Below are 22,874 nucleotides of genomic sequence, written 5' to 3'. Positions count from 1 at the left end.
CTGCCGCTTCCTCGGGTCACTCCAGAGGGAACCAGAGCAGAAAACGAGCCCCCAGCTCCCAGCAGCAGCATTCCCAGAGGAGCTGCCTGCCCTGCAGCAGTCACTCACCTGGGCCGTTTTCCTCGCCCCCGTTTTCCAGCCCGGCTGCGAGGTCCTGCAGCAAACTGTGCCGGCTGCTGCAACGCACATCACCGGGACACGGTTACTCTGCCCGTGGTCACCGCGTCTCCTCCTGCTGCTGGGTGGCAGCGGGTGAAAGGAGGACGCGGGGAACGTGGGCGCTGCCAGGTATTTCCTCGTGAAAACTCACCAAAGATCACTGAGGCCATGAGGAGGATTTTCAAGAGCTCCTTCTTGCGCAGGGTCATCTTTTGCCTAAGAAGGAGGGAGTTTTGGTGGTGTTGTTAATATTCCAAGCCTTGGGCAACCCCCACTGTGGGTGGATTTCCAGTTGCAGCCTGGAAAGAAGCTGTTTTGGAAGCCTGCTGTGGAGAGCAAGCTGAGGGGGCAGCCCTCAGGAGAAACACTCCTTGAAACACTCCTTCTGTCCATGCTGCCCAACGCCGCAGGCAGATCTTCCCCGAAGGAAGGGCTCCAGGAGCACCTTCAGAAAGGGCCTGGGAATAACCCAGGGAAATAAACACAGCTACAGAATGGAAACGGCAGTGCCAGAGCTTTGGCTAGTGGTAGCCACGGTGTGCTGGCCGGGCAGCACCCCCTGCCCTCCCCTGCTCACACTCCGGCCTGCAGCCGTCCGATTTCTCCCCTAATCCACAAAAGAAACGTGTTGTACGTACACAGCGAGGATGCAAGCGCTGAGGAGGGTCTGCAGCACGAGGACCCTTGCCAGATGGCGAGCAGTGCCGACGACCGTCCCTGGGCAGAGAAATGAGCACAAAGTCAGCTCTCGGTGTTGAGCTCTCCTGCCCTGAATCCCCACCAGAGGCGTGCCCCGGAGGACAGCAGCCTGTGGTTCTTCTGCCACGGGGGAAATGTTGCTGGAGCGATTTCCTTGGGCACAGAGGAGCTCCGTGGGGTCACCCCAGGGGATTTCAAGCAGCAGCGCCCAGCTTACCTGCAGCTTCCCTGGCCGTGTCATGCTGCCTTGCAGGCTCTTGGCTGGCAGAGCCAGGAACCAACTCCAATGAGTGCCTCACCTCCTGCAGCCCAACCTGCACATGGAGGCACCTGCAGGAGGAAAAAGACGAAGCCTGGCTGTCCGCAGGAGCCACAGCAGGAAGGAGCAGCCTCAACAGAGCCCCTTGCCCGAGGACAGGGCTTGGGAGGGCTCCCAGGGGCCTCCCAGCTGCAGCAAGGATGGGCAGCGGGGCTGGGTGATTTTCAGGGGTCTCCACAGGATCCCTGGGCAGCCTGCTCCAGCGCCTCACCACCCTCTGGGTGAAGAATTTCTCCCTTACATCTAACCTCGATCTACTCTCAATATCCCCATGGTGTTCAGGGAGCAGGGACAGCCCCTACCATGGCCACTGTGTCCCAGGATGCTGGCGGGGTCCCTGCCCGCACAGCCAGGCAGGGCCTCCCCATACAGCAAAACCTGGGGTTTGGCTTTCCTAAGGAACAAAACCTGGGGCTTGGCCCCAACCTGTGGGGCAAACCTTGGGGCTTGGCCCCCCTGTGGGGCAAAACTTGGGGCTCCTGCCTCCCAGTAAAGCCTCAGCGCCCCGTACCCGGGGCTCGGCCCCGCTGCCTCCCCCGTGGGCTTGCTGGCGGCCTTGCTCTGCGAGGGGCCCGGCGGTGCCCCCGGGCGCCTCTTTCGGGGAGCCTTCCTCGCCATCTCCGGGGCACTGCAGGCCTCAGGCTCACCCCGGGGGTGAGCACAGATGCCTCTGAGGTCACAGAGGTGCCCCCTGAGGTGGCAGCTGTGGCATCACACTGGGGTCTTTTCCCCTAGGTTCTTCGGAGGTTCTTCCTCTGTAAGACCAGGGGGCTGACATCCCAACGATGTGATGAAATGTCAGAGTTGGGATGTCCACCACCAGCTTGATCACAGCACTTGCAGCATCCTCTTTAGCCAAAACGATTCCCAAATTTGATTGAATAAAAAGACCCAGCCTCACAGCTGACCGTGGTGGGGGCTTCCCTGGATTTCCCATAGACAAGCACCACTTCCCTCACTACATTTTCCACAGCAGCATCCTTCTCAAAAGATTTTTCAGGTCCAGGAGCGATCGACATTATGGCATTTATAATTATAGCTGAAGGAAGAGGCCCACTCAGATCCTCATCCCCTGCAGCACCGTGGGGACAGGCTGGGGTGCAGCAATGTGTTGGGGACAGCGATCTGCATGGCTGAGGGGTCCCTAACCGAGACCCCGTGTAGAACACGAGCTGTGGCGGAGCTGGTGATGGCCTTTTGAAGGTAACACCAGCAGTACCCGCATCCTTTCCTAGGGATGCATTTCCATCTCCATGGCTTGAATTCTGTGGTTCCAAAATCAGACGTTGTAAGGTGGGAATGCGTGAGCACACGGCTTTTAAAATCCCAAGACATAACCCTCCCAATGCATAATTCTAAGTTATCTCCAATTAATTATAAACCCAACAGGTGCTTTTAATTCTGGCTTTGGCCGTTGCACTGGCAGCAACAGAGCACTGGTTGTGCAAGGCAATCCCAGCAGCTGAACAGGGATTAAAATTCTTCTTAAATACGTTTATTTTTTACACTGAAAACCCTGCAACTGGGGGCAGGTAGGGGGAGACTCTGAGCAGAACTGGGAGCTCTGAAGAAGCCTGGGAGTGGAGTGTACTGGGAGTGTACTGGGAGTGTACTGGGAGTGTACTGGGAGTGTACTGGGAGCTTTGCGCACGGCCCCTCTGCCGCCTGAGGGCTGGAGAAGGCGGGGCTGCGCACGGCCCGCGGCGCCGCGTGCAGAGCTCGTAGCCCCGCCCCGTTCTGCGCACGGCCCTCGCGGGCTATAAAAGCGGAGGGAAGCGGGCGGGACGGGCCAGTTGTGTTCTGAGGAGCGACGGGGGAGGGACTGTGCCAGGCCCTTGTGCTTCTTGTGGGGCGGCTTTTTCAGCCTGGTGTGGTATTTTTGGAGGTGTATTTTCAATCTGGTGTATTTTCCGGACTACAAAGGGAAGGGGTTACTGTCCTTCATCATAGGTGCATCTCACTTTGAGAGACGGGGCTGTGGAAGGCTTGTTTGGGGTGTTCGTACCATATGCTTAAACCACTGAATGTCAGGGGTTGTCAAAAGTTGTTAAACAGGCAAAAAAAAAGCCATGGAAGGTTCTGTCTGTGTGTTTTCATTTGAGTGGTGAAGGAAAACAACCAAAATCTGGAGGCGGTGGCCAAAATCAGGATGGTTTGGTTTTGGCTGGTGTTAACATGTAGCATCTGTTTCAAAGGCTCCTATATCATGCCAACAGGCCCAAAATACTGTAATTATGTGTGGGGAGCTGGGGAGGGGGGGTTTGTATTGACACACACAGGGGAGGTGGTGGTTGGGGTGGGTTTTGCCCATGCATACGCATCCCATGCCCTGATCTTACTTAGCTCGTGCAGCTTTTCCCTTGGTTGTTAGAAGTGAAAAATCCCGTGTCTAACACAGCCAATTACTAAATAAAACCTCCTGTACTGTTCCATTTAAATGAGTTTGTCAACTGATGGAGGTAAATTGCCCAGGAAACATCTGTAGGTTCAGCTACAGGGTTGATAAAACCAAATAGCTGCAGCGTGAGCTGGACGCGCTCTTGAGCAGTGGTTGTACGTGCATTAATGCAGATGTTTTCTTAACAGCCAGAAGAGTAAAATCAGCAAAATGGCAACTGCTCAGAAGCAGAAGAACTGTACGGTATGACTTCATCATGTTTCAGCACAACGTGTTAGTTGAATAAAGAAAAACATAGTGAATTGTAGCTGAAGTGATGCACCCAGGTGCTTTGTAAGCTTTCTGCGTTGGAAAATTATGGATTAATTCAATGCTCACCTACACATTAAGGTGCTCAAAATAGGTTTAAAAGTCTGAACTTTGCGGTCACACGCTTGGTCGAAATTGTCAATGTCCTAAAAGCATAGTAACACCAAGTGTAAGGAAAATGCTTAGTTTTATAAATGTTTGTCAATTAAAATGTTAGGCAGCGGAACAGGCTGCAGGCTGCGCGTTTGATGTTGAAAGCTGTTTTTCCTCTTTCAGAGTGCGGTCGTGTTTCCCAATAAAATAACCACAGAGCAGCAATCTCTGACGCTGGTGAAGAGGCTCTTGGCGGTGGCAGTGTCCTGCATCACGTACCTGAGGGGGATCTTCCCTGAAAGTGCCTATGGGACAAGATACCTGGATGGTAACAGGCTCTTGGCATGATGCAGTGGCACGGGGTGGTTGTTAAGTTGGCGTTTTTAAATAAATTAAAGTTCATTTAATTAAAGGCAGTAGCTATTTCTTATGAGTGTAATGAAACTTTGCTAATATTACTGAGTTTTATTAAAGATAGGGGTGATGCTGATGCAGGAATTAGAATATTTAGAGCAATGTAAGTGAAAGCCGACTTTTAACATACAATTCTGGAGAATGAACTTCACTTTTAGTGTCATAATTTTGTTGTATAAATATTATATTAAAAATATTTAACATATAAAAAAATTTAACATATTTTTTTTTGTTTTTGATTTGAGATCTATGCGTCAAAATCCTGAGGGAAGACAAGAACTGTCCTGGCTCTACTCAGCTGGTGAAATGGTATGTGAACTGGAACACTTGCATGGTGTGTGAGCTCGAGAGATGCCTTCCTTGCTTGCAACTTGAAAGAAAACTTCACTTTCTGCAAGTAAACAACTGCACGGGCAGTGTTTTTAGTAACAATTTCTTACTCAGAAAATAAAACCGCACGCACTTTGGTAAAGCTGTCACTGATTTCTTCAGTTCCTGTTCTAGGAAGCTTACAGCCCGGTGTTTCGTAGGGCTCAGTCATTGTTTAGGCTGAGTCTGCTTTATGTTTGGTTTCCATGGGTGCAGGAGAATGCTCACGATGCAGATGAATGCAAAAAACCTAACCAGCGATTCCTCTGTGGCTGGGTAGGGGGTGCAGTGTTCCCACAAAAACTGAGCCTGTTGCTCTTCTGCATCTCGTATTTGAAGGTCTGGCGCTAATTTTGTGTAAGAAAGTGGTACCGTGGGCCTTCCTATTCCAAACCAGAGTTGTCTCTGCCCTCTTGCACCTTCACCCAGTCGAGTGCCTCAGCTGGGACTCGAGGTATTTATCGTTTTCCTTTCTGTTCTCAACGAGGTTGGTTCCTGGCTGCCCTCCCTGCTGTTTAAAAAGGTGTGTATGAGGCAAAGGGCACCTGGGGTGTTGCTTGTCTGCCTGGGGAAATGGATTCCTCCCCAGCTCTGCTGCAGAATGGGCTTAAATACCTCCAACTTCCTCACTGCTCAGATGCCCTCTGGTTACTGGGGTGTTGCCTGCAGTTGTTTCACTGCTGGGTGCCTCCAGGTGTGGCTTTGGTTTCCTTCCAGAAGTGTTTGGGTGACTCCCGAGGTCCTCTCGGTTCTGCAGGGTAGAGGAAAGGGTGCAGCAATTTCGTGCACGGGATTTAACCCCGCTGCAGGCTGCGTCGAACCCTTTAGGAAACAAACTGGAGTCACTGCCCATGCACTGAATGTGTTGTGGTCGAGCTCAAGCTGCACCAGGGCTTTGAGAGGACACATTCCTGATTTTAGAACCTCTTTAAAAGCCACCTTTATTTTCATGCTTACACCAGCATGAGAGGGCGAGCGTTTAGAAACAAAGCAGTTCAGCAGCTGGGGCTTCAAGGCAGTCGCTGCGAGGTGCTGGAGATGCTGAGCTGCGATGTTGGAGGTGTGACTGGGTCACTCAGGTGGGAACCAAGCCTTAGCATGCAAGGGCAGTGGCACAGCAGCCTGAGGATGCTGGCAAGGGGTTGTGCAAGCCCTTGGTCGCTTACAGGTGAGCAGAGTTTTGTAACTCGGCATCGTGGACGTGCCAAAAGTCACGCCTGCTCATTGACCACATTCAAAAGAACTGCAGGGGAAATTGCAGTAAGTTTTGGGGTCCTGTTTGCATGTTATAGGAAAACAAAATTCCAGCAGCTAAATAATAACGCCTTTGTGCTTCAGAGATGTTCAGCTGAAGTATTCATACACTGATTTGTGAATCCATATATAAAATTTGACACTGATAAGCACCCAATTGCCTTGTTTTGTTTCCTTATAGATCACATTTTGACTTGGTAAGTAAAAAAATTGTTATTACTCATAAAAAAGACACGATGGAATAAGCATTATTTTTGCTACAGCAGTAGTAAGACTGTACAAAGACTTTAATTGTGTGGGAGTATTTTATTCAGGACTAGATGGACAATCTTATTTGATTTTTGCAGGATGTTAGGATGCTATGATGCCTTGCAGAAGAAATATGTAAGTCTTCTAGTATCATTTGTTTTTTTTAAGGGTATGGGAATGTTCACTTACAGAATTCCACTGCCTGCCACTGTAGTTGTAGGACTTTCTGGTTACAGGGTAGCTCAGATTCCTTCAAATAGGCCTCCAGTGGTCATAATTGGTTTTGAGAGCTAAAGAAAACATGCTTGGTAAGCAGAAAAAGGCTGTAGAGTATATCTAATATTTTTTTTTTGCTTTAATTATGTTTCCAACAGCTAAGAATGATTGTCCTAGCGGTAAGTACATCAGAAGTAAGGCACTACTCTAAGGATCTGTGCCCAGATGTATGTACAATTCTTAATCTGCTTCCTGTCTTTATTTTTAAAAATCCAGGTCTATACCCACCCGGAAGATCCTCAGGTAAATCTGCTAGAATAATTTCCTTGATAACTAATGACAGGATAGGCAGAGTGAAGCTTGCCTGTATATAAGCAGTAGGACTGAATTTTCTCCCCAGTGCATGTCCTAACTCTGTGTAACAAACCCGTGGCTTTTCATGGGGAAAATCCATAACTAAACACTGTCCCCGTCTGTGAGCTGGGTGAAATAGTTCCATAGCAATTAAAATGTGGATAGAATATTTAATAACAAAAATTTCTGCTAAAGTTTCTTGTAAAATATTTCATTGTGGTGATTCCAGGGGGGAACTTTAGATTTTTGATTTGATTAATATAGTGTGCATTAAAACTGTTGAAGTATTCCTATGCTGGGAGCTAAGAGCTATCATCGTTTTGTTTAAATACCAAGTTATCAGGTGCCTGAGTAGAAGCAGGAGCTGTTTGCTTGACATCTTTAATAATTGCTGTTTGTTTGCAGACAATTACTGAATGTTATCACTTCAAATTCAAGTACACCCACAACGGGCCACTCCTGAATTTCAGCAGGTACTGTCCCCACTGCTCTGCTCTGGGGTTTTAAAGCTCATTGCATGCACCAACCCGAACGTAACAGCTTCAGATTTTCTGGTTGGCTTTTGCTCTTCTAAATCTGGATCTTACAACTGATTTTATCAGTGCATCCTTATTAGTTAGGCTGTTTTTAAAATACAGTGAGTTGTTTTAGTGTGTCGTGAGGATATTTGTGAAATATGCAGTAAAAAAATGTTCCTTAGCTACAAGGAAGTAACTTGTTCTAAACAAATACCGAAACGTGACCAGTTCTTTCCTTGCGTAACATACTCCTTCCAGTTTTTCTCTGACATAAAATGATTTCTAAACTTAAAAAAAAAAAGGAGGGAGGGGGCTGCAGTGCTGCAATCCTTTGGCCTGAGGTTGGTTACGTACCTCTGAAAGTCGCGTGGTGGCAGGAGATGGGAGGCAGCCACTGCAGGCTGGTTTTGTGCTGATTCGAAAACAAGTCCTGCTTCCTTGCCACCCTGCGGGGAAAGAGAAATGTCTGCGGGGTTGGGAAACACATCTGAGACTGTTTCAGGTGCCTCCAAAAGGCGGCGTGCCTTGTGAAATAACTCACATGCCTTTGGTTGCTCAGGTCCTCTGCCACCTCTCTGACCTGGGCTATTTCTGGGAAATGATCAGGCTCTTGTAAAGATGTTAATGAGTTCCAGGGAATGCGGCTGGGAAGGTGGCTGTGAGGAGGAGGGAGCAGGGAGTGGCAGCAGAGCAAGACCTCTCTGTTTTTAATGACAGTAAGGTAGAATTTGGGGCAGCTGCTTGGAGTTGGGTGTTGCAGAGCCGGATGCCAGGAGTCCCTCAGGCATCTTCCCTTATCAGTCACCTTCCCTGTTAAAGTCAGGAGTGTTACTTGCAGCCCCTGAAATACTACGGGTGTGAGAGACCTAGCAGGACTGGGGCTTGCAAATGTACCAGCTTCTATTTCAGATCTGTTTTTAAGCATTGTGTAACCTAAAATATAGCTGTAGGGCACAACTGCTGCACCCCAACGCTTCCCTGAGGTTCCTGGCTCAGAATTTGATCTCACAAGGGACAGAGCACGCAGCTCACCTCGGTGGTGGTAGGAGCTGATCCTTGTGATCTCAGAAATGGGATGTCTGCTTCTCCAACGTGTCTGTGTATTAAAACACTGAAACCATTCTGTATAAAAAAGCTGAACACTCTGTCCATTTCTAGCAAGAGCAAAGGGAGTGATTCCCCGATCGCCTGTGCAGACACCAAGAAGGCAAGCATCCTCCTCATTCGCAAGATTTATGTTCTGATGCAAAACCTGGGTCCCTTACCAAATGATGTCTGCCTGACCATGAAGCTGTTTTATTACGATGAAGGTAGTGTTTTCCTGATTAATTTATCAGCTGTGCTTAGACGTTTGAAAACAAAGAAATATTTCCACCTATAATCTTCGTGGTGGCTGGGACTTGTTAAATTTTCCCGTGTTTAATTATTTCTTGGGACAGGTTCTAAAATCCCAGGGGCACAGATCTGATCTCTGTACAGACTGTACAATCTTACAGCTGACTTCATTGGAGCAAGGATTTCAGTGGGGGGAAAAAAAGAAGAAAAGTCTTTTAGCTGCACGAGCTGAGGTTAATTTGAGAACAGCATGTTTTGTGGCAGTGCAACGCTTCGTGTGTTCTTCCCTACAGTTACACCACCTGATTACCAGCCTCCTGGTTTTAAGGAGGGTGAATGTGAGGGGATGATATTTGAGGGAGAGCCCATGCACCTTAGCATGGGTGAAGTGCCAACGCCTTTTCACATGCTGAAAGTCAAAGTGACAACTGACAAACAGAGGATGGAAAACGCCGATGAGAGCATACTGAAGCAAGGAGATACTGATCAGCCTCTCCAGGTGCTCAGAGTGGACAGAGATGACCCAGAAGAAAACCAGCACATGGATGTAAGAGCTCACGTGCTTTGTGCAGCCCTCTGAGGCAGGAGAGGAGCAGCAAGAGAGGAAGCAGCGGTGTGCTGCGGGTGCATTTGGTTGCTTGCTCAGCTCTAGCCACCCTGAAACCTCCCTATGACTGTCCCGTGCCCTTCCTGAGCCATCCCCTGCGGCCAGGCGGTGCTGACCAGGGCTGAATTTGCTCTTGGATAGCGGGGTAAACCCAGCTGGGGATGCTGCGACTCAGTTTGGTTCTGGATTGGGATTTCTGTCAGGAAAAGCACAGCCAAATCTGAACGTGCCGACAGACTCTCACATCCTGCTGGTGTTGGAGCCTCTGAGATGGCACGGCTCCATCGCTGCTTTACCAGCAACACAAAGGTGCACCGATGGTTTTCTCCTAGCATCTGTTACAGTTTTTCACAATTGGGCACATTTTTCACAATTGGACATGTTTTTCAGTAATTGAATTAAATGTATGCCTGCATTGATAACTAACGTTGAGCTAGTCTGTACGTCCCATATCATATTCTTTTATTTTAAAGCAGTTCTTTTCACCAAGAATCCATCTGCTAAGATCTGTTCCAAAGCTTTTTTGTGAGTAGAAACTTTTCTTTATGTCTGCTGTAAGTAACAGACCCGTTTCTTTATCTAGGAAGACCCCGTGTTAGATAACAAAGTGGAAGATGATGATAACCGCGTGAATACTTTGGAAGCTCAAGGTAAAATTTATCTGTTTTCCAAGTCTCTTCAGTTTGTGCCTCTTTCCTGATGCTACTCAAAGAAATACTCAGTTTTCTGCTGTAGGCTGCCAGATTTGTGGTGTTTTCCTCATGCCCATCGCTGTGCCTTTGTTTTAGTCTGGATTTCTTCTGTGAAGCACATCTGTGTATTTAAATAGCAGCATTACAGTTGTTTTTCAGAAAGGTGCAATTTCTCAAAAACAGCTTAATATCCCCGTGCTGTTGAAAAATAATCACGGAAATGCGTAGGAAAGAGCACACGTAAACCACTTCTCTTGATGTTAGTAGGCTGCAGAACTGCAATACCCACTAAAAGCTATGCAGCTTTTATGTGCGTGTAGAATTCACAGGAATTCAACAAAAAAATAATGTAAAAGTATGATGAATAGCTTGTCTTACAGGGTTGGTAAAATGCTTTTTTATGGGACCTGCCAGACAGTCAGAAAAATGCGGTTGTCATCCAGAAATAGTTCAGTTAGTCACTTCCCCCTCTGAAGAACCTGTTTGTCACCTCTAACCAGTTTGTGCTTATGTGGGGATCCTAGGAAAAAAACACAGTGGATTAGAAGCAAAAAATAAAAAAATAATTAAAAAAAAAAACCCTCTCCAGCTCTCAGAGCTCATTCTTTCCTCCTCCTGCCTGGTCTTTGTGACCTGGAGCTGCAGGCAGAGGTCCTCAGCTGTGTGTGGCTGGATTACAAACCACCAGCCACCTGCTGACAGTGGTTTGGGATGGGTAGAAGCGTGCCAGAAGTGCAAAACCAACCCGTGAGGGTTTATCCTCGCAAGCAAGGTGTGATGTAGATGGGCTTTGAGCAGTACATTGAGAGTCTGGGGATCGAGCCCATCCTTCCAAGGAGCACGTGTGAGTCTGTGTCACATAAACCCGTGCATTTTCCTCGTGTCAAAGTGTTGCAGTGGTAAGAGGCTGTTAGTGCCTGGTCGACTGTGTGCTTTGTTATTTAACAACTTTTACAGAACCGGGTGTCCCTGGTGGAGGAGATGAAGTTACGAAGGCTGGAGAGAACAGGAGTCTGTACGTTTCCAATCGCCAGGTATGGAAACCACTCTGCCATCTTCAACTCTTACTAGAGCTTTTGTGAAGCTTTGAACTCCGTATTTTGAGTTAACTCAAGTGATTAATCAGTAATCAGAAGGTTTATTTAAAACAGTATTTTCAGCAGTAGAGCACGTTACGATTTTAATTCCCAGTGTTTTACAAAAATGGTGAATATTCTACAGCAATCAGAAGGAATAACCAAAGGCTGGTGCTCTGATCAGTTTCCAAACTAAACAGTTGGGCTGACTGAGGCTACAAGAAATGGAAAAGCAATTTCCCATGTTTGTAAATTGCCATAAATAAGCACTCTGCCTAACAGAAATTTCTCTTCTAATTCCAGCAGATGAAAACTTGATTTTTAAGATCTTGATTAAAACTTAAGTTACAGCCTTACTATTCAGGCTTTAAACTTAGACTATATTCCCTGGGGAAAAAAAAAAAAAAAAAAAAACCTGCTGTCACAAGCAAACATTTATCTTCTCATTTTAGGTTGATCATTTGGCAAGTAAGACATCTGAACTGAATATGTCAGAGAGCAGGACAAGGAGCGGGAAGATATTTCAAACCTACATCGTTAGTATCAGCTTTTCTTCTATTTCTGTTCTTTAAGACTTTTTTCCTGTTGCAAGCAGTGAATAAAACTCCAACCTCTGTTACAGTTCATGCTGAAAAAATGAAACAATGCTAGAATTTAGACGAGGCAGCTGCTTTAAACAAGCAGAGGTGCTGCAGAGCTAGAGGTTAAACTCACCTTGTCATACGTGTGCAAGTCAGAAATGCCCAGGTGGGGGTCAGAAGGTGGCACGGTGCTCCAGGAACCGGGCTTGGGGTGCGTTGCCTGAAGCTGCAGCACATGGGGGCACTGCCCTTGTAGTGTAAATAAATCCCCTGCTCTTTCCCCTGCTGCTGGGGGAGGTTGTGCTGTAAAAACTTCGGTGCCCAGATGTTGCTCTGGGTATTTAAGAAAAAAAAACCTCTGAGCAGTGGGGAGCAGCAGGAGCTGGGTGCTCAGCACCTTGCACAGCCAGGTTTGGGGTGGATTTTCTTCTCGTTAGATGTGGTGGCAGCGAGGAGCAGCCCATGCAGCACCACGACCTGTAACCCTGTGCCTGGTTTCTCCCTGCAGCCCGAACCCTCTTCCAGTCAAGACGTGCTGCCAAAAAGGAGGAAAATCAGTGAGCCGAAGGAGCAGTTTTAGACACCCCTCTCCCGGCTGTTGGCTTCTAGGGTGCTTCTCCACACCACTTCCCTTTGGTTGTTTAATGCGATTGTTAATATTTCAGTGTTCTTTCAGGGACCTTGTTCTATTTGTAGTCAAGTTGTTGTGGGTTCTAAGGAAAAATCTACCAAGAAGCCAAGTGGAGTAGATCAGAAGTTCCTTTCTGTAGGAGGTTGCATCCCCATCAGGAATGACAGAGGCTGGCTACTGATGTAAGTCTGGGATAAAAAATGAAAAAATCTGTAACGAAGGTGATTTGGGGGATGGGGGCTCCCTGCTAATAACGTGCTTAAACCCTGCAGTGTGAGATTTCACTGGTAACGTTTTCTGGGCTTTATGTCAAAGCTGAGGAACTCCGTGGTCAGAACCTGCCCTCCAGGGCCCAAAATCCTCGAGTCTCGGTGTTAATTTTTGGAGCAGGTTTTCTTAATTTCTGGAGCAAGTTTAGGAAAGCTGTTAAGCTGTGTTACAATTCTTGGTTTTACTACAAAGCAAGCAGAACTGGAACAGTTACGGATGTTTGATTCATTCTTTCCAGACCAAAGGCACCAGACAAACAATAAGCAAGCATTCTTCATACCTTTAACCACGTATTTCTTGCCAAAATACCAGGATTTGTGTACAGTTGTTCATATATATTTACAAAGGGTATGAACCTGGCAGGCACCGGTTCTCAGGCTGTGAGATGAGTTGAAAGAGAAGCCTGCGTGTATCAGAAATGATTAATTGCAGGAATTGGAAAAGGTGCTGAGTTGTTATGCCAAAATAATTGTTCTTTTTTCATGTAGTGTAAAAGAATTGGAGGGAAGCTGTTGCACAGCTCCTGTGTTCGGATGTGGATAGCTGAGCAGTTCTTGATATATTTGAATTTAAATTGACATTTTTTTTATCATATTTCTCCATTAAAGCAGCATTCAATGTGTGGCTGTGTGTTTCTTTGCACTTTGTGGTCTTAAGAAAAGGCAGGGAAAGAGCAAATGGGGCAAAACCCTGCGGATGTGGAACTTTCCTTGGCCGGGCAGTGGGGGCACAGGCACGGTGCAGCCCCAGGGACATCTCCAGCTCCTGGCGTGGTGCTGAGAGCCCCTGGTGCTGCCCCGTGCCCTACGTGTGACCCGCAGCAAGGAGTGGGTCAAGGTGTGGGTCGCAGCCCCGCGGTTCTCTTCAGCGCTGAACCGGGTGAGCAGGATTTAATTAGCACCAGCTGGTTTTGTCGGCTTTGCGGTGTGATTTCACAGGATTTCCTCTGCAGCTCCTGACCGCAGACTCAGAAAAAGGGTTGGGTTGGCGGAGACCTCACCACACGCCTTGCACAAGCAGCATGCCCCTTGCCTGCCTTGTGCACCTCTTGCACAAGCACCACACACCTTGCACAAGCAGCATGTCCCTTGCATGCCCTGCACATGCCTTGCACACTCCTTGCACAAGCACCATGAGCCTTGCACACACCTCGCACAAGCAGTGTGCCCCTTGCACACCCTGCACACGCCTTGCACAAGCAGCATGCCCCTTGCACACCCTGCACACACCTTGCCCATTCCTTGCACAAGCAGCACACACCTTGCATGCCCTGCACACTCCTTGCACACCCTGCACACGCCTTGCACAAGCAGCACGCCCCCTGCACGCTCCTTGCACGCCCCGCACACGCCTTGTCCCGGCCGCAGCCGGCACCGCCCCCCCCGGGGCCGTCCCGGGCCGCCCCCCCCGTGCTCATTGGCGGCTCCGTTCCCCGGTGCCGGCCCCCCGCTGGCCTTTCCCGGAGCCCGGGGAGCTTTGGCCCGGCTTCGCTTCCCGCACCGGCCCCGAGGCTCCTTCCCCAGCCCCTTCCCTCGCCCCCGGCCATCCCAGCGAGGCTCCGAGCTCAGCTCCTGGAGACCCCCGGGATAAACCCCGAGAAGAAGCCGGGCTGCCCCCGGGGGGGCTGCCACCGCTCCCCGGGCCTGAACCGAGCTCCTGACCCCATGGCCAAGCCGGGGGTCCCCGGGGCGTGAAGGCTCCGTCACCGTCCCGATGTCTCGCCGCCAGCTCCGTGGAAGCGCGACCACCGGCTTCAACCCCATCCCGGGGCGACGGGTGGCAGCTCCCCGCCGGTGATTCCCGTCCAGCCATCGCTGCGATTCCCCGGGGTAACGGGGCGAAGGCTCCCCGACACCTCCGGAGGCCACCCGGGGGGTCCCAGCCCCCTGCCCTCGTGCGTGGTCCTCGTCCCGGCCACGGGTGACAATGACGACGTTGACCCACCGGGGCCGCCGCAGCGAGGCGGGTGGGAGCGTGGGCAAGAGGCTGGATGAGGAGGAAGAAGAGAGGGACCCAGAGGAGGACGATGACTCCAAAGCCACCCGCCTGACGCTGATGGAGGAGGTGCTGCTCCTGGGACTGAAGGACAAGCAGGTAAAGCGAGGCCGAAGGTCTTAAAATGAGGCTTCGGGGAAACCCACAGCCTCGTGTGGCAGCCCCGACGGGAGCGCAGCGATGCCCCGGCGCTGTTTGCTCTTCACCAAAACCCTCTTTGAGAAACGACAGGGACAGGTTTTGAGGGAAGGGGGCAAGGGGACAGAAAGCAGCTGGAGCAGGAGGAGCTCCCCGGTGGCTGCCGTTCCCTCCTCGAGCAGCACCGGGGGCGATCGGGGCTCTTGGTTGTCAGCCCCCACAGCGGGGCCGGCCCCGCTCGGCACCTTTCTGCTTCCTACACGTCAGTGCCTGCATCTAGATCTCCTGGGGCATGGCAATACGGCCCCTCCCCTCCGCCAAAATGGGGAAAATGAGGCAAGGGGAGGCTCAGCAGGAGCCCGAGGCGCTTCCTGAGGCAGCAACAAGCACAGAGGGATGCGAGGTGCCTGTGCTCCCATCCCCTGGGGCCCTGGTGGTCCTTGAATGAGTCTGGGCAGGCACCTTCTGCCCCCCAGCCCTGCTCTGGCCGTGTTTTTTTGGCAGGGACGGGGGGCTGAGGGCTTGGCAAGCTCAGCAGGGAGTAGCAGGAGAGCGGGGCTACCCGGGGAGCATCACACAAATAACTTGGGAGCAAATATTTGAGAGCAGCGTGGCCCGGCTCCCTTCCTGCCTGGGCTACGTTGAGCATTCTTGGTGCAGTTTACAAATTCCTGGGAACGGCCCCAAAGCCACCAGGAAGTGAGGAGAGCACAAAATAGATAAGAGAAGGACTTGTCTCACGCTTTCTTCGTTTGTTTTTCGTCCTGTCCTTCCGTGTTTCGCCACCTGAAGGCAAGGCGCAGGCAGCAGGCCTCACGGCCCACCCTCGTGGTTTGATGAGCAGGGGAAGATTAAAAAATAGAATAATGAAAAAGATGATTTTAGCCAAACCCAATGAGCCCCCAGTGCAATTTCATTATTTTAAGTACCAGTCTGTCCACGTAGGGGACACTGGCTGCACACCAGCATTCATGACCAGTCTGATTTCAGGAGCTGCTATTACCCAAGGAGCTTTCAATTTCTCTCATTTCAGCCCCCTTAAAATTTTCGGGGCAAAATGTGCCTTCCAGCCCAATGAACCGAAACCTTTGGAAACCTCCATGCCCTTTTTCAGAGAACTGGTTCCTAAAGGGCACGTGCAAAGAAAAAAAACACCACAGTGGAAGGAAATCAGCACGTCTTAGCAAAGACAAGCGTGAAGGGTTGCTTTGTCTTCGCTCACAAGGAAATGAAGAAGGCAAATAAAGGCTTTAATTTATTTTATGACTCCCCGTGCTGAGCAAGCTGAACAACCCGGTGTCCAGATGCGCTGTACAAACAGACGCGCTGGGGACAGGAGGTTACCCGTATGGACCATAAAAGCTTCTACGTAGGAGGCCGCAAGCTCTCGGCCTTCCTGTCTTGGGAAGGGCTTCTTGGGTTGCTTTGCCTGTGGTCCCCCAGCTTGGTTAGAGCTGCCCTTTCCCCCCTGCCTCCCCATTTTCTCAAAGGAAAGCTCCATGGAAAGGGAGCGATGGCCAGGAACGGGGCGCAGCACCCAGCCCCATCCACCGTTTGGGCACAGCGAGTTCGGGGCCATCCTGAATCTCTTCCACTGCAGTTGCAGCCCCGGCCCCTGTCTGCCACATGGTGGAGGCGGAGAAGAGGCCGTTCCCTTCATTTTGCAGCTGGCTTTTAAGCCTTGGGGCCCCTCATCCGGCCTCCAGACCTTCCCTTCCCAGACTGAGAACCCCATGCAACCAGCAGTCCCTCCAGGACCATGCTTTCCAGCCCCCTGCACCTTCTCGGTGCTCTGCCCAGCACCATACGGACTCGGGAGCCCCCATTTCTCAGGGCAGGGCTCCAAAAAGACCACTTGATGTGAAACGTGTTGAGTTTGAGTCTGGCTCGAGCGCTGCCCAGCCCATGGCAGCCCTTTCCATGAAGAAAGGAGTGGAAGGAATGGCCTCAAGTTGCACCAGGGGAGGTTTAGGTTGGAAATGAAGAGACATTTCTACAAAGTCAGGCACTGGGACAGGTTGTCCAGGGAGGTGGTAGGGTCACCGTCCCTGGGGGTGCTCAAGGAAAGGTTGGACGTGGTGCTTGGGGACATGGCTCAGTGGGTGACATTGGTGGGAGGGGGTGGTTGGACCAGAAGATCTTGGAGATCTTCTCCACCCTTTATGATTCTTTGTTTCTGTGAGGGGATGTTGGGGGTGGGGGTCCCTGGACATGGCGGTGGGGCTCTGGCTGCCTGTCCCTAGTGTCACACATGTCCCTGTCCCCGCAGGGCTACACCTCCTTCTGGAACGACTGCATCTCCTCTGGCCTGCGCGGCGGCATCCTCATCGAGCTGGCACTGCGGGGCCGCATCCAGCTGGAGCCCCTCACCGCCAGGAAGAAGCGGCTGCTGGACAGGAAGGTGATGGCAGCGATGGGGCCGAAGGGCTGAGGCGGTGCCACGGGTGCCGGCCATCCCGTGTGTCCCCCACACATGCATACACATGCCCCGCGGTGGCTTTGTGGCGTGCTTCAGTGCCTGCCCGCGTCCCAGCCTGACGGCTCCCGGTCCTTTTGGCCTCCCAGGTGCACCTGAAGTCGGATGCTCCAACTGGTGACATCCTGCTGGACGAGACCCTGCGGCACATCAAGGCCACGGAGCCTGCAGAAACGGTGCAGACCTGGATAGAGCTGCTCACGGGTAGGCCCAGCAAGAGGAGGCACAGTCATGGCGTGGGTTGCGTTGGGTTGTGTTGAGTTGCGTTGGGTTGCGTTGGGTTGGATTGGGTTGCGTTGGGTTGTGTTGAGTTGCGTTGGGTTGCGTTGGGTTGGGTTTGGTTGTGTTGTATTGGGTTGTGTTGGGTTGAGTTGGGTTGAGTTGGGTTGGGTTGCGTTGGGTTGTGTTGAGTTTTGTTGGGTTGAATTGGGTTGGTTTGGGTTGCGTTGGGTTGGATTGGGTTGGATTGGGTTGCGTTGGGTTGTGTTGGGTTGCGTTGGGTTGCGTTGGGTTGTGTTGAGTTGGGTTGTGTTGTGTTGTGTTGGGTTGCGTTGGGTTGCGTTGGGTTGTGTTGGGTTGCGTTGGGTTGGTTTGGGTTGCGTTGTGTTGGATTGGATTGGGTTGGGTTGGGTTGGGTTGTGTTGTGTTGTGTTGGGTTGGTGGGGAGCTCAAAGCCCACCTCGTTCCTGCCCCCACCATGGGCACCACCCCTTCCTCCCCAGCCCCATCCAGCCTGGCCTTGGGGGCCCCCCCAGTGATGGGGCACCCCCAGCTCCCCCAGGCAGCCTGGGGCTGAGCCAGGCTCCATCCACCCGGCCTCCAACGTGGTTTATTTCTCCTCAGGGGAGACCTGGAACCCCTTCAAGCTGCAGTACCAGCTGCGGAACGTGCGCGAGCGCATCGCCAAGAACCTGGTGGAGAAAGGCATCCTCACCACGGAGAAGCAGAACTTCCTCCTCTTCGACATGACCACGCACCCCGTCAGCAACGCCGCCGAGAAGCAACGCTTGCTCAAGAGGCTGCAGGAAGGCGTGCTGGAGCGCTGGGCGGGCGACCCGCACCGCATGGACCGCAGGACTTTGGCTCTCCTGGTGCTCGCCCACTCCTCGGACGTGCTGGAGAACGCTTTCAGCAGCCTGACGGACGAGCGATACGAGGTAGCGATGAACAGGACCAAGGAGGTCCTTGACGCAGATCCGGAGGTGGAAGCTGCCAAAAACAGAGGCACGGAGATGATCTGGGCCATCCTGGCGGCCTTCAACAAGGCTTGAGGCACCGCGGGGTGGGCGGCAGAGCTTCGCCTGCCTCGGCGTGAGGCCACGGGCTCCCTTGGCACGGGGTGGTGGGGGGCAGGAGGCCTCGGGACCGCTGCCAACGGAGGCTGCTGCCCCCAGGGAGCGGAGGTGACGGCCACCGGCCATGCTGAATGCCTGCTGTGGCAGCACTGAGGCGCCCCACCGGCCAAATCGCGATGGGAAGGGGCTCAGACCCCCCTCAGGAACAGCCCGGACCCCCCCTTCACCTCCTTCCCCTGCCTGCGATTGCGGGGCGGCCCTGATCCTCCGGGCTGTGCTGCCCTGCAGCTGTTTTCAAGAAGGGGATGAGCTCATTGTGATTTTTATTTTTATTATTTTTTTCCGTTTTAATTATGATTAATTTCCTTCCTCCTCTGCCACTTGGACTCCCCGCCGTGGATGTGGACGTGTTTCTGGGTATTTAAACCCATAGCTTGCAGTGGCGGCGGTTCCAACTGCTCCTTCTAATAAAAGGGTTTGGTGGTGGAAGGCAGGTCCTCGGTGCTGCTGGTGGCACTGGGACACCCCAAACTGGGCTCCCGCACCCCAGGGCTGCTCTGTGGGGCCCGGGGCTGTCCCAAGGGACGCAGATCCTCGTGGGCACCTTCTTGGGGTCGCCAGGAAAGCAGCGGGTCGGTGCCGGTGCCTGTGGGGAGCGTGGGCAAGGAGCCCGCAGCACAATGGGGTGTCAGGATGGCACGCGGCCATGGGGACAGCCTGGGGACATTATGGGATGTGGGGATTATGTAGGGTCATGGGGAGGTTTCAGGGCTATGGAGACGTTGTGGGATTTGAGAACATTATGGGTTATGGGGACATGGGGACATGGGGACACCGTGGGACATGGGGACACCGTAGGACATGGGGACACTGTGGGACATGGGAACGTTGTAGGACATGGGGATAAGGTAGGGCCATGGGGAGGTTTCAGGGCTATGGAGACGTTGTGGGACTTGAGAAAATTATGGGGTGTGGGGACAGTGTGGGACGTGGGGACATTGTGGGGCATGGGGACAATGCAGGGACATGGGGACAGTGCGGTGCTAAGGGAAACTGGGACATCTGGGGGCTATGGAGACACTGCAGGACGTGATAAAAGGATGGGCCATGGGATCAGCGCAGGGCCATGGGGACACTGTGGGGCCGTGGGGACGTTATAGGGCCACAAGGCTGTGGCGGGGCCATGGGGACACTGTGGGGCCATGAGGCCAGATCAGGGCGATGCCCCAGTGAGGACACTGGGAGCACTGGGGGACACTGGGAGGGGCAGTGGGGGTGCTTGGGGACACTGTGAGCACTGGGTGTACTGGGAGCACTGGGTGTACTAGGGGCACTGGGAGCTCTGAGGGGTCCAAGGGGCTTCTGCGGCCCACCAGGAGGCGCCCGGGCCTGCTCCTGTAGCCGAGCCGAAGCCCCGCCCCTCCTGCCCGCTCATTGGGTCCCCGGCCGCAGTCTTTCTGCCTATTGGTTCTTTCCAGCGTCAATCAAGCTGAGGGGGTTCCGCCTTCCCGCTCAAGCTGCCTCACTTCCCATTGGTCCCCCTCAGCTCCAGCCGGGGCGGCTAAGCCCCGCCCCTCTCCCCGCCCCACGCTGGCGCTGATTGGTTGGAGGTGATGTCAGCGCGCCCTCCTCCCCTCTCCCATTGGCCGGCCGCCTGTCCGTCAGACTGCCGAGGCGGCAGGGGGCGGCAGCGGCCATTTTGGAGCAGAGAGCGGGGCCGGGCGGCGCGGAGGCAGCGCGGAGGCAGCGCGGATCCACCGGGGTCGCCGCTCCCCGCCATGGCCGCCCCGCTCGGCACCGGCACCCGCACGGAGGAACCCGGGCAGGAAAAACAGGTGGGAACCCCCTCGGCGAGCCTTCCTGCCTCCCTATTGGCTGGGCAGCGCGTCAATCTTCCCCTCCCCGCTCAGTGATTGCTTGCTGCCGCTGTCCATCTGAGTAACGCCGGCCTCTCATTGGCTGCGGGGCAGGAGGGGGGGAGGAGGGACTTCCGGGAGGGGCGGGGAAAAGGGCAGCTTGTGTGGAGGGGGCGCGCGGGGGGTTGTGGGATACTGGGGGTGTGGGGCTGGGGGCCCTGAGCCCCCCCCTCAGACCCCCTCAACCCCCTCAGCCCCCCCTCAGCCTCCCTCAGACCCCCCCCCCCAGCCCCCTCAGACCCCCCTCAGAGCCCCCCCAGCCCCCTCAGACCCCCCTCACCCCCCCCTCAGCCCCCCTTCAGCCCCCCTCAGCCCCCCCCAGACCTCCCCAGACCCCCCTCAGCCTCCCTCAGACCCCCCCCAGCCCCCCCTCAGCCCCCTCTCGTTTTCCAGGACGCGCAGGAGAAGGAGCTCGCCCACCCCGAGCGAGCGGAGGAGGCGAAGCTGAAGGCGAAATACCCCAACCTGGGCCAGAAGCCCGGAGGCTCCGATTTCCTGATGAAGAGGCTGCAGAAAGGGGTACTCACAGCCCGGCCCCAGGCTCTGGGCAGGCACAAAGGGCAGGGGGGAACGGCATCAAGTCAGGCAGCAGCACCTCAGCGTAAAACATCACTTTACTCCCTGGAAAAGCAACAAAATTCTCCTCCCAGAGTCGTCTGGAGCTGCTGGGGTTGCTGCTGCTGGCTCTGCTCGCAGAGGCTGGGGCAGGAAACACAAATCCCTCCCCAGCTCCAAACACACCGAGGCTTCCACTCTGCTGACGGCCGTCCCCGCGGCCTCTGCGTGTGCTCTGTCACCGACACAAACGCTGGGGATGTTTTTAGGTGCCAGTTCCTAAAGCAAGCCAAAAAAAAAAAAAAAAAAAAAAAAAGAGGGTTACTTCATTGCTTGGCACACAGCAGGCTTTTTTCCCTGCTGGGTTTCGGCTGCAGGATCCTGTCTGCGACCTGCGTGGCGCCAGCAGAAGCCCTGCCGAGGGCCAGGCTGTGCCCCCTGGGGCAAAAACCCTGCTTTTGTGCCAGCGGGATGAGCGAAATCAGCTGTCCTTTTCCCCTCGTGGTCTGGTTTTGTGTGCCAGCCCTGGCAGCCCCATAAAGAATCTCATTTCTAGCCCCACGCACGCGTCTCGGCCGTGCCCCGCCGCTCGGCTGCCAGTGCTGCAAACCTTCAGATTAACCCACCCTCTCTCTTTTCTCTTTTTCAGCAAAAATACTTTGATTCTGGTGACTACAACATGGCCAAGGCGAAGATGAAGAACAAGCAGCTGCCCAGCGCGGGGCCTGACAAGAACCTGGTGACGGGAGACCACATCCCCACGCCGCAGGACCTCCCGCAGAGAAAATCCTCGCTTGTGACCAGCAAGCTGGCCGGGTAGCCTGCGCTCACAGGCTGTTTTATTTTATTTTTTTCCCCCCCCGTTTTTCCTTTTTCTTTTGGTTAATTGGATTGAACTTCACTGTACCGTAGGGCTGGGAGCACCAGAATCCACGTAGTTTATGAGTATTTACAGCAAACACACACCAAACCCTAGGAGAGGTGTCGGAGGCCGGTTTGCTGCCTTCATTTTCACCCCGTTGGGAACCATCCCTGCTTGCAGAGAGGATTTTTTTGATTTATTTTTTTTTTTCTCCCCTCTTGCCTTTTTGTTTCAGGCTTGATAAACAAAACGAGGGCAGCGCCGTGGCTGCAGCCTGCGGGGCACCACGTGCTCAGCACGCGGTTGTAGTAGGGTCAGTGGAAGGGCCCCGAGGGCTGCGCTGATCCCATCCCGAGCTCTGTCCCCGTTCCAGAGGCGAGGGGAGGGCGAGAGGACGCCGTTGGTTTTAGGGATTCCCCTTTGGGACAGGAGAGAAACCGCAGGAGGGAGGCAGCGGGCGGCACAGGTACGGCTTCCCTCGGGCATGTGCCGAGCACCGGCAGCACCGGGGCTGCTCTCGACGCTCACATTTGCTGCTGGGGGGTCCGGAGAGACCTCAAAGGAGGGGATTTCCCCTCTGTGGGGACGAGGAGCGGAGTGGGGACAGGTGAGCCACGTTCTTGGCTCCCCTCCGGTCCCTGCGTGGCCCGGTCAGGGCAGCAGCTGCGCAGCCTCCTCGTGCACCGCTGCCTGTCCCAGCTGTGTTTGTAAATAGATAACGAATCGTATATATAAAAATATATCTAATTTTGTACTTCTTCATCTCCCCTCTTTTCTAGCGTGCCGCGCTTGTAAAAAAATAAATAAATAAATAAAAGGGGGAAGGAAAAAAAAAAAAAGCAAGATAGGGAAAAAGGCAAAGTGGGGGCAGGGAGGGGACAGTTCCGCCACCACGACTTCCCCCCGCGCAGGAGGAGGAAGCGACGGTGACGCCAGAGGATGAGAAGCAGCCAGAGCAGCTCCGGAACGTGACTGCGACGTGGAGCGGGGTCACGTCCCCACGTCAGGGTGTCCTGGGGCGTTTTTGGGGGCTCCGGTGGGGTTTCTTTGAGGCAGGAGGGGCTGAGGGAGCTGAGCTCCAACAGGGGGGGTAG

At 53.2% G+C, this 22,874-nt stretch overlaps 3 protein-coding genes across 7 annotated transcripts; all 3 read left to right on the top strand.

The window, feature by feature from the left end:
* The first annotated feature begins 2,959 nt into the window (after nucleotides 1–2,959).
* On the top strand, nucleotides 2,960–13,165 carry HORMAD1 (HORMA domain containing 1). Of its 5 annotated transcripts, none has more exons than XM_068662698.1 (15): nucleotides 2,960–3,127; nucleotides 3,764–3,818; nucleotides 4,161–4,305; nucleotides 4,637–4,700; nucleotides 5,248–5,283; nucleotides 6,362–6,398; nucleotides 6,638–6,658; nucleotides 6,756–6,782; nucleotides 7,239–7,306; nucleotides 8,510–8,661; nucleotides 8,980–9,233; nucleotides 9,877–9,943; nucleotides 10,943–11,019; nucleotides 11,514–11,597; nucleotides 12,151–13,165. In XM_068662698.1, the coding sequence occupies exons 2-15, from the start codon at nucleotides 3,786–3,788 to the stop codon at nucleotides 12,220–12,222; spliced, it is 1,137 nt and encodes a 378-aa protein (XP_068518799.1). In that variant the 5' UTR covers nucleotides 2,960–3,127; nucleotides 3,764–3,785; the 3' UTR covers nucleotides 12,223–13,165. The 5 variants fall into 5 exon arrangements, with proteins under 5 accessions (XP_068518799.1, XP_068518803.1, XP_068518800.1 ...); XM_068662699.1 differs by having other exon boundaries at nucleotides 2,975–3,045; XM_068662702.1 differs by lacking the exon at nucleotides 5,248–5,283 and having other exon boundaries at nucleotides 2,962–3,127.
* An 810-nt stretch (nucleotides 13,166–13,975) lies between these two features.
* GOLPH3L (golgi phosphoprotein 3 like) lies at nucleotides 13,976–18,936 on the top strand. The gene is made up of 4 exons (XM_068662704.1): nucleotides 13,976–14,637; nucleotides 16,946–17,077; nucleotides 17,242–17,356; nucleotides 17,996–18,936. Exons 1-4 carry the CDS (start codon nucleotides 14,470–14,472, stop codon nucleotides 18,421–18,423), a joined length of 843 nt encoding a protein of 280 aa, XP_068518805.1. The 5' UTR covers nucleotides 13,976–14,469; the 3' UTR covers nucleotides 18,424–18,936.
* A 1,171-nt stretch (nucleotides 18,937–20,107) lies between these two features.
* Nucleotides 20,108–22,534, top strand: ENSA (endosulfine alpha). Its single transcript, XM_068662705.1, has 3 exons — nucleotides 20,108–20,282; nucleotides 20,757–20,882; nucleotides 21,568–22,534. The coding sequence occupies exons 1-3, from the start codon at nucleotides 20,226–20,228 to the stop codon at nucleotides 21,736–21,738; spliced, it is 354 nt and encodes a 117-aa protein (XP_068518806.1). The 5' UTR covers nucleotides 20,108–20,225; the 3' UTR covers nucleotides 21,739–22,534.
* The last annotated feature ends 340 nt before the right edge of the window (nucleotides 22,535–22,874 follow it).

Source organism: Anas acuta, chromosome 28 (genome assembly GCF_963932015.1).
Source record: "Anas acuta chromosome 28, bAnaAcu1.1, whole genome shotgun sequence".
Lineage (NCBI taxonomy): Eukaryota > Metazoa > Chordata > Aves > Anseriformes > Anatidae > Anas > Anas acuta.
The sequence above is the reverse complement of the archived record's forward strand: the minus strand, read 5'-3'. Positions and strand labels throughout refer to the sequence as shown.

Bases quoted from the DNA above. Each gene is read 5' to 3' on its own strand.
- ENSA (XM_068662705.1), top strand. From the start codon at position 20,226: ATGGCCGCCCCGCTCGGCACCGGCACCCGCACGGAGGAACCCGGGCAG. The intron at 20,283-20,756 runs GTGGGAACCCCC...CTCGTTTTCCAG, and splicing joins AACCCGGGCAGGAAAAACAG to GACGCGCAGGAGAAGGAGCT. The intron at 20,883-21,567 runs GTACTCACAGCC...TCTCTTTTTCAG, and splicing joins TGAAGAGGCTGCAGAAAGGG to CAAAAATACTTTGATTCTGG.
- GOLPH3L (XM_068662704.1), top strand. From the start codon at position 14,470: ATGACGACGTTGACCCACCGGGGCCGCCGCAGCGAGGCGGGTGGGAGC. The intron at 17,078-17,241 runs GTGATGGCAGCG...TTGGCCTCCCAG, and splicing joins AGCGGCTGCTGGACAGGAAG to GTGCACCTGAAGTCGGATGC. The intron at 17,357-17,995 runs GTAGGCCCAGCA...ATTTCTCCTCAG, and splicing joins CTGGATAGAGCTGCTCACGG to GGGAGACCTGGAACCCCTTC.
- HORMAD1 (XM_068662698.1), top strand. From the start codon at position 3,786: ATGGCAACTGCTCAGAAGCAGAAGAACTGTACG. The intron at 7,307-8,509 runs GTACTGTCCCCA...GTCCATTTCTAG, and splicing joins CCACTCCTGAATTTCAGCAG to CAAGAGCAAAGGGAGTGATT. The intron at 11,020-11,513 runs GTATGGAAACCA...TTCTCATTTTAG, and splicing joins TGTACGTTTCCAATCGCCAG to GTTGATCATTTGGCAAGTAA.